At 38.3% G+C, this 16843-nt stretch overlaps 1 protein-coding gene across 1 annotated transcript in view; it reads right to left on the reverse strand.

Moving 5' to 3' along the window:
* The window catches only part of LOC116748626 (translation initiation factor IF-2-like), an 80104-nt gene extending 72267 nt beyond the window's left edge, over nt 1-7837 (reverse strand). Inside the window, exon 1 of the mRNA XM_032621740.1 lies at nt 7703-7837. Within this exon, the coding sequence (XP_032477631.1) occupies nt 7703-7837 (135 nt within the window). The remainder of the gene's footprint in view (nt 1-7702) is intronic.
* Between the last annotated feature and the right edge of the window lie 9006 nt (nt 7838-16843).

Genomic DNA, 16843 nt, shown 5'->3' on the forward strand with positions numbered 1-16843 from the left:
GCATTTTAAAAATATTCTTTACTTAAAGAATAAGTAAAGAATATTTTTGGCACCCACCCTAGATACATTTCACATTGAATTTTTAGGCGTCCATTGATCCAAAAGATCTAAATAGTTTCCTGAAGTCATCTTTAAGCTGCATGCATGCCAAGGATTAAATGAAGATCATAGTTACCACCACATGGGGAAATCCTGTTCTTGTAAATAGCTTTCATAAGAATGGCTCATTGTCAAATATTAGTAGTGAGATATTATTGTGAAGCATCTAAAGTGAATCCACATGTAGGTCCCTGTAAAAAATATGAATTTAAACAATATTCCCGCTAAATGATAAGAAATCCTTCATCAGCAACATATTTCTTTTTCTACAATATCATCTCACCTGAGGTTCCCATTAAGAGGATGAACTCTGGAGCCAGACTGCCTGGGATCAAATCCAGCTCTGCTCTGAACCATCTGTGAGGCAAGTTACTCAACTTCCTTAGGCTTCATTTGTTCCATCTGCAACCTAGAAATCAGCTACCTCTTAAAGTTGTGAACATAAATGAGTGCTCTAATCATGTTAGCTTTAATTGTTGTTATGATACTGATGATCTCTGTATACTGTTTTCTTTTCAGGTGGGAATTTCATTTACACTAAAATGTACTCAATACTTTACTGACAACATATGTAAGTTTATAGATTCACTTAACACCTATCAATCAAGGAAAAACATCTTTTTTGTCACTCAGAGAACTAAGAAACACTCCCAGGGGTTTCGACTCAGGAAGCCAGCACTTTCCACTGGCAGAGCACACTCTTCCCACCACATCATGCTGTCCATGGGATGATCTCTGAGAAAGGAGACAGCATGTGATGGAGGACGAACCAGACCTGGGTTCATCTCTGGGTTATATGCTTTTATGGTTGTGTAAAACCAGGAAAATTCGTATATTGGTCTGGGATTTTTTTGTTTTTGTTTTTTTAAGAATTAACCTTTCTAGGGACTTCCCTGGTGGCTCAGTGGTTAAAAATCCGCCTGCCAATGCAGGGGACACAGGTTCGAGGCCTGGTCTGGGAAGATCACACATGCCGCAGAGCAACTAAGCCCGTGTGCCACAACTACTGAGCCTGCGCTCCAGAGCCCGCGTGAACCACAACTACTGAGCCTGTGTGCCACAACTACTGAAGCCCACACGCCTAGAGCCGGTGCTCCGCAACAAGAGAAGCCACTGCAATGAGAAGCCTGCGCACCGCAACAAAGAGGAGCCCACGCTCGCCACAACTAGGGAAAGCCCGCGTACGGCAACGAAGACCCAAAGCAGCCAAAACTAAATAAATAAATAAATAATTTTTTAAAAAGAGTTTTTAAAAAAATAACCTTTCTAATTTGAGATAATTCTAGATTCATGTAGCGATCTCATAAACTTTTTTCCCCAGTTTCCTCCAATGATAACATTTTGCAAAACTATAGTACAGTATCACAACTGGGTATTCACATTGATAAAGTCAAGCTACAGAACAGTTCTGTCACTACAAGTATCCCTCATGTTGCCCTTTCCTCCATCGCTGACACCTGTTTGTGAATAAATTTTTCTGTGGGCATATGTGTTCATTTCTTTTGGGTAAATATTGAGAATTGGAACGGCTGGATTGTATGGTAAATGTATGTTTAAGTTTCTGAGGTACTGCCATATGTTTTTTCAAAATGGCCGTACCATTTGGCATTCCCATCAGAAATATGTGAGAGTTCCAGTTGCTCCAGATCCAGGCAAGCACTTGGTACTGTCAACCTTTTAAAAAAAATTGTAGTAAAATTCACACAACACACCATCTTAACCAGGTTTAAGTGGACAGTTCAGTGGTACTAAGTGCTTTCAGTGTTGTGCAACCATCATCACCATATATCTCAGAACCCTCTTCATCTTGCAAATGGACACTCTGTACCCAGTAAAGAATAATTTCCCCTTCTTTCCACCCACAGCCTCTGGGCACCACCCTTCTGCTTTCTCGGTGATTTTGATTACTCTATGTACCTTTCACATTTCAGTTACTGCGAATAACGCTACTACTATGAACATGGTGCACAAATATATCTTCAGGACACTGCTTTCAGTCTTTCTGGTACATACCCAGAAGCGGGATTGCTGGGTCATATGGTAATTATGAAGAACCACCATACTGTTTTTCACAGCAAACTCTACCATTTTACATTCCTACCAACAGTACACAGGGTTCCTATTTTCCCACATCCTTGCCAACCTTTTTTTTTCCTTCCCTGCCCTCCCTTCCTCTCCCTTCCCTTCCTCCCCCCTCTTTCCTTCATAGTAGTCATCCTAATGGGACTGAGGTGATATCCCATTGTGGTTTTGATTTGGGAACTGGGATCTTACTTGCCAACCACAGAAGCTGCTGGTTCCTTAAACTAGCTAGTTTAAGGATTTATTAAGGGATATTAAATAGCTTGGAGAATCTCTGAGAGAGTCAGAGTCAGATCTGGAGCCTCCGCAGCCAGAAACAATACCAAAACCACTATGTGGGATTGCCTCAGCCAGACCTCAGTGCTGCTGCCACTGGTGCTGTAGATGAGTGGACACTACACACAAGACGCTCCACCATTCCTGCCACTGAAGACCGGACTCCTCGTCACCATCCAAGCCAGAGAAAATGGAGTCAACACAGCCCCTGCTTCCTCATGCTGCTCTTTTTCTGACTGAGACTTGTGTGAGTACGCCTGCCTGGGAGAGCCTGCACTCTAGCTGCCAAGGTGCTGAGTAAGAGAGTTTGGGCTTCTGCCCTGGGGAGTCCAGATTCACAATGTGGGAGATTACTCTGATGTAAGAAGGGTTTTCAAAGACAGTCACAAAGCATGAGAAATACCTACTGTACTTTTCTACCCTATTTCTAAATATATAACTTTTTATATTATAAAGAGTTTATGAGTATATACATGTATAAATATGAATAGGGTGATAATAGCTACCTCACTGACTTGTTTTAAAGATGAAATCCCACATGTAAAGTTTGTAACACAGTTTCTGGCACATTGCAGGTGCCAATGATGTTATCCTTGTTTCTCTCAATAAAATGTAAGCTGTGAGTTACTTCCTGTGTGACATAAGGCTGTTTTGTAGGCAGCTGTATGGTACAATTTTAGGAACCTCAAAAGAGCTCTATGACACCCCCCCACCAATAACCTATTGAACATAAAATTCCACGTTATTAATTTAGCTTAAGTTCTGATCTTGAAAGAAGGCAAATATCTGAAAAAGGAGTGCTAGTTTAGGCTATAAATGGCATATTAATACAAGGCTACATTATATGTTAGAAAGAGCACTCTTTTGGCCATTAAGAGGTCTAAGTTCAAATCCCATCTCCTTGTAACTAACTGTACAATTCTGAGCAATTGATTACCCTCTCTGGGCCTCTCTCCTCTGCTAAAAGGAGGGTGAGGTACTGAACCACCATCTAGCTCTGTTGTATCATGCTGCCATAACTGGAGGCTCTTGAGAGCAGGTTTTTGATTTGGAGCAGACAGGAGAAAGCAGGAATGCCCTGGTCCCTTGAAGGAGTGTAAAAGGATTCTTGGGGAAGAAAAGGACACCAAAGGACAGCAAAGTGATGGAGATAGGGGTGCTGTTTCCTGTACCAGAAGGGCTGTGATAAGCTGAGACTCAGTAAAAACATTACAGAGTAAGTGGCAGAAAAGTTAACATTTTGTGGATTACTGAAGTATCTTGAAATTCTCTTTTGGGAAATAGTCATAGAAATAGAAAGTTATTGAGTAACCGTTTCCTGTAACATACTGTAGATACAAAGTTAACATACAGTCCTTGTTCTCAGGGATTAATTCCAGAGGGAATTAATTAGAATATATTATAATTAGAATTAATTAGAAATATAATTAGAATACAGTGTGGCAAGTCAATAGAAGCAAGTACACAGTGTGGTATTATATTACGTTATCTGCATTTTGGAGAGTTATGTATGGAAATGCCAACAATTAAAAAAAATTTTCTGGGGAATTCCCTGGCAGTCCAGTGGCTAGGACTCCGCGCTTCCACTGCAGGGGGCACAGGTTTGATCCCTGGTTGGGGAACTAAGATCCTGCATGCGGTGCGGCGCAGCCAAAAAGTAAATTTTTTTTCTGCAAGGTTTCTGTGGTTTCGTTCCCATCATTGCTATCTTAAGATCAAGTAGAGACAGTTTGATAAAGGGGAGTATATATGTGTTACTCTAACACACACACACACACACACACACACACACACACTGTTTCAAGTTGGGAAGACAAGATTTAGCTTTTAATATAATGGGAACCATAATATGTTCGATAAATATTAAGACTGTTGAGATGACATTGGCAAAGCATTCTTCAACTCCTCTCAGGAAGGAAAATGAAACCAACTTTAAGACCCAGGTCTAATGCCACATTGTACAAAACTTCCTACCAGATCTTCCAGCTGGAGACAATCTCCACTACACTGCCACTCTGCCCAGTTTTAGAGCTATTTTGTCTATGTCCATCTCAAATTAGACTTTGTGCTCACTGAGCACTGACTTTGTTTTACTCATGTTCACATCTCTCCAAGTCTGTGGTTCACTGCCATACCCTTAGTAGGGGATTGATATGAATATGCTGAATTAAACTGAATGTTGGAAGGCTTTCTCAAAGGATATGTCATATGCTAGAAATTAGAATCCATGTGCATTTTCAAAGGCTGAGTTTAAGCCTATCTTAAACTCAGTTTAAGCCTATCATCCGAATTTACGGGAACCACAATGAAAAAGTAGACTGAGTCACTGTATTTTGGCTAATCAGAGTGGGTTAGATAATATTTCATCAGTTGTAAGATATATTTCATAAATTGTAAGATATATTTCAAGACTATTAATCTATTGTTGCTTTACCACATACTGAAAATTTCTAACTTGCTCTGCTAAAACTTAGTGGTATAGAAGTACAGAGAATTATGTGGAAATATAAAGAAAAAGTAATTTGCAGAGAATTTATTTAGATATTAGTTGCCAATAAATATCATACAAGTCTTCCCTTATGAAGTCTTACTAGAAAGCTGGTTAGATAAAGGGCCTCAGTGAAATGGATGTAAAGCAATTAGACCTATATTTAGTGTCTTTAAAATTCCAACTTTACTGATATAAGAAAATAAGTTGCTGGGACTTCCCTGGTGGCGCAATAGTTAAGAACCCTCCTGCCAATGCAGGGAACACAGGTTCGATCCCTGGTCCTGGAAGGTCCCACATGCTGCGGAGCAACTAAGGCCGTGCACCACAACTACTGAGCCCACGTGCCACAACTACTGAAGCCCGCGCATCTAGAGCCCGTGCTCCACAACAAGAGAAGCCGCTTCAGTTAGAAACCTGCGCACCGCAACGAAGAGTAGCCCCTGTTCGCAGTAACTAGAGAAAGCCCGCGCGCAGCAACGAAGACCCAGTGTAGCCAAAAAAATATATATTTATTCAAAAAAAAAAAAAAGAAATTGCTAAGGGAATGTGACACCGATGTAATAGGTGACATTCTTGCCATTTGCATTTAGATGGCACGTTAGTCCCTCTTTTGAGGATCATATTTAAAGTGATCCCTACATAACAATCTAGGTCAAACAATGCCCCTAAGTATATTATTTGTCTATTTAATGTCCTTCAGCTCCAAATTAACCCTTTTATATTCTGTTCTGTTATACTGGGGCTAGAAGTCTGCAAACTGTATCTTCCAGAATCCATTCCAATTAGGGTGGACCAACTGGAGACATTAGGACAATGGATAGCAGAGGAAGAGAAAAAAGCTTCCTGCCTGTTTCTTGCTATTCCTTAACTCCAGCTTTTTAGCCCTTCCAGAACCAGCCTTATCACACACCTTCAGAGGAACCAGTGGCAGCTCTTCTCCTCAAGGTCTGAGCCCCATCTTCACGGGACCTTTCCTCTGAGCGCCTGATGAGCTGTGGCAGCCAGGCAGCAGACCCTTCCTGGGGCTGGAGCTCTAATATGTTGGGTCTTCTCTGAGCCCCCAGGTTCTGGAGATCCCATACTCTACCCTTCTGTTCCTCCAACCCTATTACTGGTAACTGCTTCCTGCAGTTGTTCTGAGTTGTCTTAATGTCTTATTTTTGCTCTTTCAGTCCTCCAACATCTGTAACAATCCCCTATATTCTTTTGATTCTCCTCTAGTAAAATACCTACTGTGGTTTTCTGTTTTGTTGCCTAGACCCTGACTGACCCTAGATTCTGAGCCTAGGTACCTAGGCTCAATGGTTTTAAATAATTGGTTGCCTAGACCCTGAGCCTGGATACCTAGGCTCAGTATTCTAAAATGATTTACCCACACGACTTTCCTAACTTTCAGAAAACTGGCAGGTTCTTGTAATGTATCTGCGTTTTGGACGAGCTAGACTCTAAGTGGCAACAAGTTTTTCTTATTGTAGTTTGATTCAACGAGCATTTACTATTCACCGATGATGTGTCAGGAACTGTTAGGCGCTGGGGATGCAAATGTGTCATTGCTCTTACCCTTAAGAGAGAATAGAAATACCTATCTATTATTTAGCAATAGGAGCTTTAATCAAGGATGCACAAGAGGTGTGGGATCCTCGAGGAGACTTTGGAACTGGGCTTTAAGGAATTTAAGTGGACATTGGTATCCACTGTGGGTTTTCAGAAACCATAAACTGAGAAATATATATTTGAAAGCTTGATACAGAGTCAGTGCTTTATATGGAGCATTTAAAGGTCAAATAAATGGCTGAGATGCCCAGGCAGGTGCTCAATCCAGATGACAGGATTCTCTGTGTCCTCTAGTTATCACAAGATAATCACACTGAACTAACTAATCCAGGAAGATTTAGATTTGAGAAACATGACCAGGATGAAGTCATATATCCAAAATTAAATGTCATATTTAGAACATGTTAAATCTTACACTTACCAAAATTACCGAGGAAAGAACTTGCGGTTGAAGATCATAATGATTTAGTGAACCACTTCACTCACACTTGGTGAATGGGTTTGTTTTTTTAAGCTTCATCAAGTGACAGTTTATAACTATACAGGACATCTGTTTCTTTTTATCAGCCCAGCATCCATTTCCCCTTCTTGTCAAAAGCCCAATATCCATTTCTTCTTCTGCTTTGGGTTTCTCAGTGGGACTATTGTTCAACGTACTGCACCCTCCGTGACCGAGGAATAACCAAATCCAGGCAGATTCTCTTCCCTAGGAACCTGGCTCTTGAGTGAAAGGACACAGTGCAGAAGCCTTTTGGAGTGGATTCCTTCTGAGGGCCCAAAGGGACTCTCCACTGTCTCCTGCCCTTAGGTCTTCTCTGAATCCAGTTTTCAGCTTTTTCTTTAATCCATAACAACCAAAGAACAGCCAAAGAACCCTGATACAGGAGCTTAACTCTCAACTATGTTTATTTCAGATACAATTTCCTCTGCCTGGAATGCCCTTTACTCCCTTCTTTATGTTTCCAAATATTATTTTCCTTTAGAAATATGGACTTGTTTAATGGTTTTCTTAGATATCTGAGCTACACTTGATAGGTCTCCATTTAAGTAGTCATAAAGGGACTGTCTGGATTCAGACAGATTCATCCCAACTTTCCAAACAACTTAATATGTGAGTATGGCAGCTGTAGATATGCGTCGGTCAGATCTCCCTTCAAGAGAGAACCTGCTGCAAGAAATTAGTTAACCTTCAGAATTCACCTCAGCATTGGCCAAGCTCTCCCTGGGCTGCTCCCAGCTAACGACTGAGTTCTTCTGTATGGGTTTGAAAGCTGAGCCATTCCTTTCCAACTCGGGATTCCTTAGTGGACAATCTTTGCTCTGGAGCTCCCCCATTGACTGGCCAAGGTGTTCGCAGAGCTGCACTGCAGCCTGAGGCTCTATGCAACCCTCCTTCCTCCCCTTCTCATTTCACATGTGCCAGCTCTGCACTGACAGTCTTCCCGCTTAGCCTGTTCACACTTCCTTTTGTTCTCCACACAGGTTATTTCCCTAAATAAATCTCCTGCACTTCTAATTCCATCTTGATGTTTGCTTCTAGAGAACCCAATCTATGACAATGACTAACCTCTGGTCTTCTCATTTATAAAATAGGAACCCTACTATCTCATAGGATTAATGTGAAAATTAGATAATATTTCTCCCCAGTACAGGTCTTGGCACAGATTCTAATAAATGTTTTTATTGAAGTATCAATATAAGTACATACAGAAAAAAATGCGTCAATCATGCATGTACAGCTTGCTGAGAAGTGAAAATATGTAACATTTCCAGCACCTCTAAAGCATCTCCTCATGCCCCATCTCAATCTTTATTCCCTCACTCTTCCTCAAAGGTAACCATCATCCTGATTTCTAAGACTATAGTTTGCCTGTTCTTGAACTTCATTTAAGTGAAATTATACAGTATACTTTTAATGTCTGAATTCTTACAAAGAACTTAAATTTCTTGAGGATTGAAATCCATCTTGTTGTTGGTAGGAGTTCATTCTTTTTGATGGTACTGTAGTATTTTGAGCTGTGAATATACCACGACTTATTCTTTCTACTCTCGACGGACATTTGGGTTGTTTCCAAGTTTTGGTGACTATGAATGACGCTGCTGTGAACAATCTTATGTGTCTTTTGGTGAACACGTTTTTTAGGGGCAGACCTAGAATTGGAAATGCTGGATTATAAGGTATGTGTATGTTCACCTTTAGTTTTTCAAAGGTATATTGTACCAATTTACACTCCAACGAACAGTATATAAGAGTTCCAGTTGCTCCATACCCTCATCAAAGCTTCATATGTTCCTCCTGTTTCATTTCAGTCATTCTGGGGGAATGTGCAATAGCACTGCATTGTGGATTCATTCTGTAGCAGCATTTTTATTTTAATTTGTCTTTCCCTGGTAACTAATGAAGTTAATACCTTTCAAAGTGTTTACTGACCCCTTGGATGCTCTCTTTCTCTGTTTGGTTTTATTGGGGTACATTTTACATACCATAAAATTCTGTCATTTTAGGTCTGCAGATAAATGATTTTTAGTAAGTTTACAGTTATGCAACTATCAACAGTCTAATATTAAAATATTTCCATTATCTCAAAAAGAAACCTCATGCCCATTTACAGTCGCTCTTCATTCTTAACCCCTGCCCTATGCAACCACTAGTCTACTTTCTGTCTCTAGATTCCACCTTTTCTGAACAGTTCATATAAATGGAATCATTACAATACGTGATCTCTTGTGACTGGTTTCTTTCACACTTAACGCGTTTTTGAGGTTCATCCACACTGTAGCATGTATCAGTACTTTATTTTCATTGCTGAATAGTATTCCACTGCATAGATATGACCCATTTTATTCATTTACCAATTGGTAGATATGTGGGTTGCTTCTACCTTTGGCCATTATGAATAATGCTGCTATAGAGATTTACATACAAGTCTTTGTGTGGACATGTTTTCTCTTGGGCACATACATAGGAGTGGAATTGCTGGGTCATATGGTGAATCTATGTTTAACATTTTTAAGAAACTGCCAAACTTTTCCAAAGTGTGCATCATTCCTACTAGCAATGTGCAAGCACCCGTTTCTACACAATTTAGATATTTGGTTTTATCTTTTTTTTTCATTTTAGTCATTTTAGTGGGTGTGCAAAGTACAGCATTTTTAATTTGCATTTCTCTGATAACCAAGGAAGTGAATACATTCACACATATTTATTGACTGCATGGATGTTACCCTTTGTGGAGCGCTTATTCAAAATCCTTTGCCCATTTTTGCATTGGGCTGTCTGCCTTAGTTCTTTGTATCTTCTGAGTAGGTCTTTTGTGGATATAGGTAATGCAAGCCTCTTTTCCGTTTTGTGGCTTGTATTTCCATTCTCGTAAAGGTGTCCTCAGGTGAAAAGAACTTAATTTTAATTAGGTCAATTTTACCAACTTTTTCTTTTATAGTCAAATTATTAATGTTTTGTTTAGGAAACCTTTTTTTACTCCAAGTTCATAAAGATATTATGTTTTATTTTAAAAGCATTATAGTTTTATATATTTTATTTATTTAGATTTAGATTTATTTATTTACAATCTATTTGGTATTCATTTTTATTGAGTGAAGTTGCAGTCAAGCTTCATTTGATTTTCCGTTATTGTTTTCAATACATTTTCAATAGAATTTATTGAAAAGGCTATCTTTTTTTTTTTTTTTACTACACTGCAGTGTATCTGTTATACATAAGGTTACTAAGCATGGGTCTGTTTCTGTACTCTCAATTGTATTTCATTGTCTATCTTCATGCCAGTGTCACATTTCTTAACTGCTATAGCAGCTTTATCATAACTCTTGAAATCTGGTACCTAAGATTCCCAGGTTTCTTTTTCAAGATTGCCTTGGTATCCCTAGCCCTTTGCATTTTATTTTTTATAATCAACTTGTCAATTTTCATATAATACCTGCTTGGATTACAGAGAATCTTTAAATCTAACATTTTTACAATATCAAATCTAATTCATTAACATGGCATAATCTGTCATTTATTTAGGTCTTTTTTTCACTGAGTTTTATTATTTATTTTTTTAAAGGACAGAAATTTATTGTCTCACAGTTCTGTAGGCTAGAAGTCTGAGATCAAGGTGTCAGCAGGGTTGGTTTCTCTTGAGGCCTCTCTCCTCGGCTTGTAGATGGCTGCCTTCTTGCTGTGTCCTCACATGGCCTTTCCTCCATGCATGCCCCTGGAGTCCTCAGTGATAGTTTTAAGTACAGAGATCTTGCATCTCATTTTCTTAGATATTTAATGGTTTTCTATACTGTAAATGGCATGCTTGTAAAATTTCATTGTTTATTGCAGGTATATGTATATGTAACTATTTTTTATGTTGACAGGGCATCCATCTGCTTTTCCAAATTCACTTACGATTTCTAACAGTTTATTTGCAAATAATGACATTTTTATTCCTTTCTAATCTTTTAATCTTTTATTTTTTTCTTAGTTTTCTTTTTTTATTGAACTGACTAGGACCTCTAGTACAATGAATAACAGGCGGTGAGAGTGAGAATATTTGATTCATTTCTGATGTCAATATAGTAGATTTTTAACAAATGTTTCTTATTCTTCTCCTAAGTAAGATCCATTAGGACAATCTGAAATTCTCAGTAAAACCTAAAATGATCCTTGCTGCTAGGTTTGGTATGGAAGAGCTTCTTGGACCTTTGATACAAGATATCAGGTATTTTTCTAATGAAAAGGCATGTAAGGAACTTGAAAAAAGCAGAATTTAAAAAGCCCCACGATAAGTCTACCCATGTGCGACATACCAAAATGAACTAAAGAATGAAAATGCACTTTATGCCTTTAATGAACTTTTTGGTTAAAAATAAAGGAGCCAACAGTTTTTTTTTCTCACCATAAGCAAGAAACTTTAATGCTCACAATCTCACTTAACCCTCCTAACAACGATATGAAGTGGCCATTATTTGCAATCAACAGATGAGATGGACGCCTAGACAGGTTGAGTAATTTATCTAAGGTAAGTGGTTAAGGGCTAAATGGTTTGGCCGGTAGGTGGCAACTGAGTACTACATTGAGATGTGTAATCTACATGTGCTGTAGAAATTCTGGAAAACAGAAAACAGAAAATAAACAGAGATGTCATGTAAAAGTTACAGCTTGAGTGAAGTAAACTAAGTATCTTGAGTGAAGTAAAGGATTTAAATTTTTGGTGAAAAATCAGAATTTCAGGATGGGAGAGCCATTATGAGTCAAGCAATGAAGGTGGAATGATCATGGCCTTTATGTGCTGGTGTTCCAGGGAGTACTAGGAGAGAAGGCTGGGAAGTAGGTTTAGCTAAAAAAAAAAAAAAGGAGCTTGATAAAAAATGCTCTCACAAGATCTTCTGGATTTACTTAACCAGTTCCCCACCCCATCCACCCCCCAATTACTCTGCCTTCTTCCACACTATGCATACCTTAGCTATAATCAACATTTATTGAATGCCTACCATGTGTAAGGTACAGTATAAAAAGCTGAACTTGTATGTTTGTTCATATTGTTTCTGTCATGTAACAGAAACATGCTTTTAATTAAAGTCTTCCTTTACATTAAAAAAAAAAGGCACACACATAAATAACCAAATAGTCCTATAAGGTTTGTCAACAAAAAGAGCATGCTCTTCCCCCATCTCTCTTACTTCAAAAACCATTTTCCTTCTTCTAGCAGATTCTTTTATTTCCATGTCACTAAATAAGCTACTTCTTGATTTCTAATTTTTAGGTATTATTCATTGATTTCACACTGTAGAGATGAGGACTTAGGTATTTTTAATACCTCACCATATCCTCTCTCAATATAATTATGCTGTAATTTTGATTAGACTATTATTTACTGTTAACGTTTTTATGGCATTCAACCACTGGTCATAGTTTACCTTTTCTTTCTTATAACATTTTGCTTTCCTGGAGTTAGTATCTGGCAGTTTTTTGTTTGATTTCAACCAACCTTAAGTGTTTTTTTTTTCTTTTTTAACATCTTCATTGGAGCATAATTGCTTTACAATGGTGTGTTAGTTTCTGCTTTATGACAAATTAGCTATACATATACATATATCCCCATATCTCCTCCCTCTTGTGTTCCCCTCCAATCCTCCCTATCCCACCCCTCTAGGTGGATGCAAAGCACCAAGCTGATCTCCCCGTGCTATGCAGCTGCTTCCCACTAGCTATCTATTTTGCATTTGGTAGTGTATATGTGTCCATGCCACTCTCTCACTTCGTCTCAGCTTACCCTTCCCCCTCCCGGTGTCCTCAAGTGCATTCTCTATGTCTGCGTCTTTATTCTTCCTGCCCCTAGGTTCTTCAAAACCATTTTTCTTTTTTTAGATTCCATATATATGTGCTAGCATATGGTATTTTTCTCTTTCTGACTTACTTCACTCTGTATGATAGACTCTAGGTCCATCCACCTCACTACAAATAACTCAATTTCGTTTCTTTTTATGGCTGAGTAATATTCCATTGTATATATGTGCCACATCTTCTTTATCCATTCTTCTGTCGGTGGACACTTAGGTTGCTTCCATGTCCTGGCTACTGTAAATAGAGCTGCAATGAACACTGTGGTACATGACTCTTTTTGAATTATGGTTTTCTCAGGGTATATGCCCAGCAGTGGGATCACTGGGTCATATGGTAGTTCTATTTTTACTTTTTTAAGGAACCTCCACACTGTTCTCCATAGTGGCTGTATCAACTTACATTCCCACCAACAGTGCAGGAGGCTTCCTTTTTCTCCACACTCTCTCCAGCATTTATTGTTTGTAGATTCTTTGATGATGGCCATTCTGACCGTGTGAAGTGATACTTCATTGTAGTTTTGATCTGCATTTCTCTAACGATTAACTATGTTCAGCATTCTTTCATGTGTTTGTTGGCATTCTGTGTACCTTCTTTGGAGAAATGTCTATTTAAGTCTTCTGCCCATTTTTGGATTGTTGTTTTTTTTGATATTGAGCTGCGTGAGCTGCTTGTAAATTTTGGAGATTAATCTTTTGTCAGTTGCTTCATTTGCAAATATTTACTCCCATTCTGAGGGTTGTCTTTTCGCCTTGTTTATGGTTTCTTTTGCTGTGTGAAAGCTTTTAAGTTTCATTAGGTCCCATTTGTTTATTTTTGTTCTTATTTCCATTTCTCTAGGAGGTGGGTCAAAAAGGATCTTGCTGTGATTTATGTCAGAGTGTTCTGCTTTTTTTTTCCTCTAAGTCTTACAGTGTCTGGCCTTACATTTAGGTCTTTAATCAATTTTGCGTTTCTTTCTGTGTATGGTGTTAGGGAGTGTTCTAATTTCATTCTTTTACATGTAGTTGTCCAGTTTTCCCAGCACCACTTATTGAAGAGACTGTCTTTTCTCCATTGTATAGTCTTGCCTCCTTTATCAAAAATAAGGTGACCATATGTGCGTGGGTTTATCTCTGGGCTTTCTATCCTTTTTCATTGATCTATATTTCTGTTTTTGTGCCAGTACCATACTGTCTTGATTACTGTAGCTTTGTAGTACAGTCTGAAGTCCAGGAGCCTGCTTCCTCCAGCTCCATTTTTCTTTCTCAAGATTGCTTTGGCAATTCAGGGTCTTTTGTGTTTCCATACAAATTGTGAAATTTTTTGTTCTAGTTCTGTGAAAAATGCCATTGGTAATTTGATAGGGATTGCATTGCATCTGTAGATCGCTTTGGGTAGTATAGTCATTTTCACCATGTTGATTCTTCCAATCCAAGAACATAATATATATCTCCATCTGTTTGTATCATCTTTAATTTCTTTCATCAGTGTCTTATAGTTTTCTGTATACAGGTCTTTTGTCTCCTTAGGTAGGTTTATTCCTGGGTATTTTATTCTTTTTGTTGCAATGGTAAATGGGAGTGTTTCCTTAATTTCTCTTTCAGAGTTTTCATGATTAGTGTATAGGAATGTAAGAGATTTCTGTGCATTAATTTTGTATCCTGCTACTTTACCAAATTCATTGATTAGCTCTAGTTTTCTGGTAGTATCTTTAGGATTCTCTATGTATAGTATCATGTCATCTGCAAACAGTGACAGTTTTACTTCTTCTTTTCTAACTTGGATTCCTTTTGTTTCTTTTTCTTCTCTGACTGCTGTGGCTAAAACTTCCAAAACTATTTTTGAATAATAGTGGTGTGAGTGGACAACCTTGTCTTGTTCCTGATATTAGAAGAAATGGTTTCAGTTTTTCACCACTGAGAACGATGTTGGCTGTGCGTTTGTCATATATGGCCTTTGTTATGTTGAGGAAAGTTCCCTCTTTGCCTACTTTCTGGAGGGTTTTTATCATAAATTGGTGTTGAATTTTGTCGAAAGCTTTTTCTGCATCTATTGAGATGATCATATGGTTTTTCTCCTTCAATTTGTTAATATGGTTTATCACATTGACTGATTTGCATATATTGAAGAATCCTTACATTCCTGTGATAAACCCCACTTGATCATGGTGTATGATCATTTTAATGTGCTGCTGGATTCTGTTTGCTAGTATTTTGTTAAGGATTTTTGCATCTATGTTCATCAGTGATATTGGCCTGTAGTTTTCTTTCTTTGTGACATCTTTGGTTTTGGTATCAGGGTGATGGTGGCATCGTAGAATGAGTTGGGGAGTGTTCCTCCCTCTGCTATATTTTGGAAGAGTCTGAGAAGGATAGGTGTTGGCTCTTCTCTAAATGTTTGATAGAATTTGCCTGTGAAGCCATCTGGTTCAACCTTAGGTAAGTTTTTGCTTAGAAATAATATCATCAGTGATTGGGACTTCCCTGGCAGTCTAGTGGTTGAGACTTCTCCTTCCAATGCAAGGAAGTGAGGGTTCGATCCCTGGTCGGGGAGCTAAGATCCCACAGGCCTTGTGGCCAAAAAATGAAACTAAGCAATGCTGTAATAAATCCAATAAAGACTTTAAAAATGGTCCACATCAAAAAAATCTTTAAAAAAAAAAGAAAGAAAGAAAGAATATCATCACTGATTGAATCCCTCCACCCATGTCTGATTTCAGCCACAGAGGGAGAGCTCAGATTTATCTCCTACTCTTCCAGCTTTCTGCCTCAGGGCCTTCTCTGACACTGAAGGAGCCAACATGGCCCAAGTACAAGCTGCAACTTGGTACTTCAGGAGGTAATGTCCCGGCAGCAACTCACCTAGTGAGGAGCGTGTCAAGATAAATGGTCTAGCCACTTGTCTTTCAGGAGACAATTGTGGGAACTATCACAGAGCTTCACAGAAGACCTGGTGGATCAAGCTGCCATTGTCTACACAGCAATGACCTCAATGATATACCTTTACATTGACCTTTCCTCCTTCTCCATTTCAGTATCACAAGTTCCTCACTCTGATTTTTTGGGGTCTGGGAGATGCATCAGGTAGTTTATTATTTAATCTTTCTGAAAAAGCCTCTCTGGGAGCTTCTGATATGCTTCCTATGTTCTGTATGTCTGGTGTGGTGTCATCCTTGGATATCTCATCATCTGGGGAGTTCCTTCATCTCTCTCCTATGCTGAATCCCAGTCTTTGCACCTATGTCTTCATATTGCTTGGTTTATGACCTTATTTTTATGAAGCACATCCTCTGGTAGCTTCTTGAGAAAGACTATATGAAAGGTGAAGTTTGTGAGACCTTGTACAAATAAAAATGTCTTCATTATAACCTTAGGTTCAATTAATAGTTTGAATCCAGAATTTTAGGTTGGAAATTTCTTTCAGAATTTTGAAGGCACTGCTTCTGTTGAAATTTGAAGTTATTCTAATTCTTATTCCTTGGTATTTGACCTGCCCCTTTTCTTCAGAAACATAACAGATCTTCTCTTTGACCCTAACATGCCTGAAATTTCATAAAAGATTTTTTTCATCCACTGTGTTCTTTCAATCTAAAATCTGAAGTTCTTTAGTACTGAGAATATTCCTTGAAATACTCTACTGATTCCCTGTTTTCTCTGTTCTTTTTGGAACTCTGGGAGATTGGATATTGGGCCTCCTGGCCTGTTAATTTTTTTCTCCAATATTTTCATTTCTTTTTATTTTCTGAGAAATTTCTTCAACTTTATATTCTAAATCATCTATTGAATTATTCAGCTATGCTATATTTTTTCTAATAGCTCTGTTTTTTCAAAAGCTCTTTTTTTAGTATCCTACTCCTATTCATAGTTGCAACTTCTTTGCAAAGATACTTTTTCTTTTGACATTTTCTTCATTCTGCATAGTCTGTTTCCGTTAGGTGCTTTTCCCCCTATTGTTTTCTCTCTTTCCTGTAAGAGGCTTTCCTCAGATGTTTCGTAACTCCTGGTTGTTTAATCATTTTTATTTTTTAT

This window comes from Phocoena sinus, chromosome 2, assembly GCF_008692025.1.
Source record: "Phocoena sinus isolate mPhoSin1 chromosome 2, mPhoSin1.pri, whole genome shotgun sequence".
NCBI lineage: Eukaryota > Metazoa > Chordata > Mammalia > Artiodactyla > Phocoenidae > Phocoena > Phocoena sinus.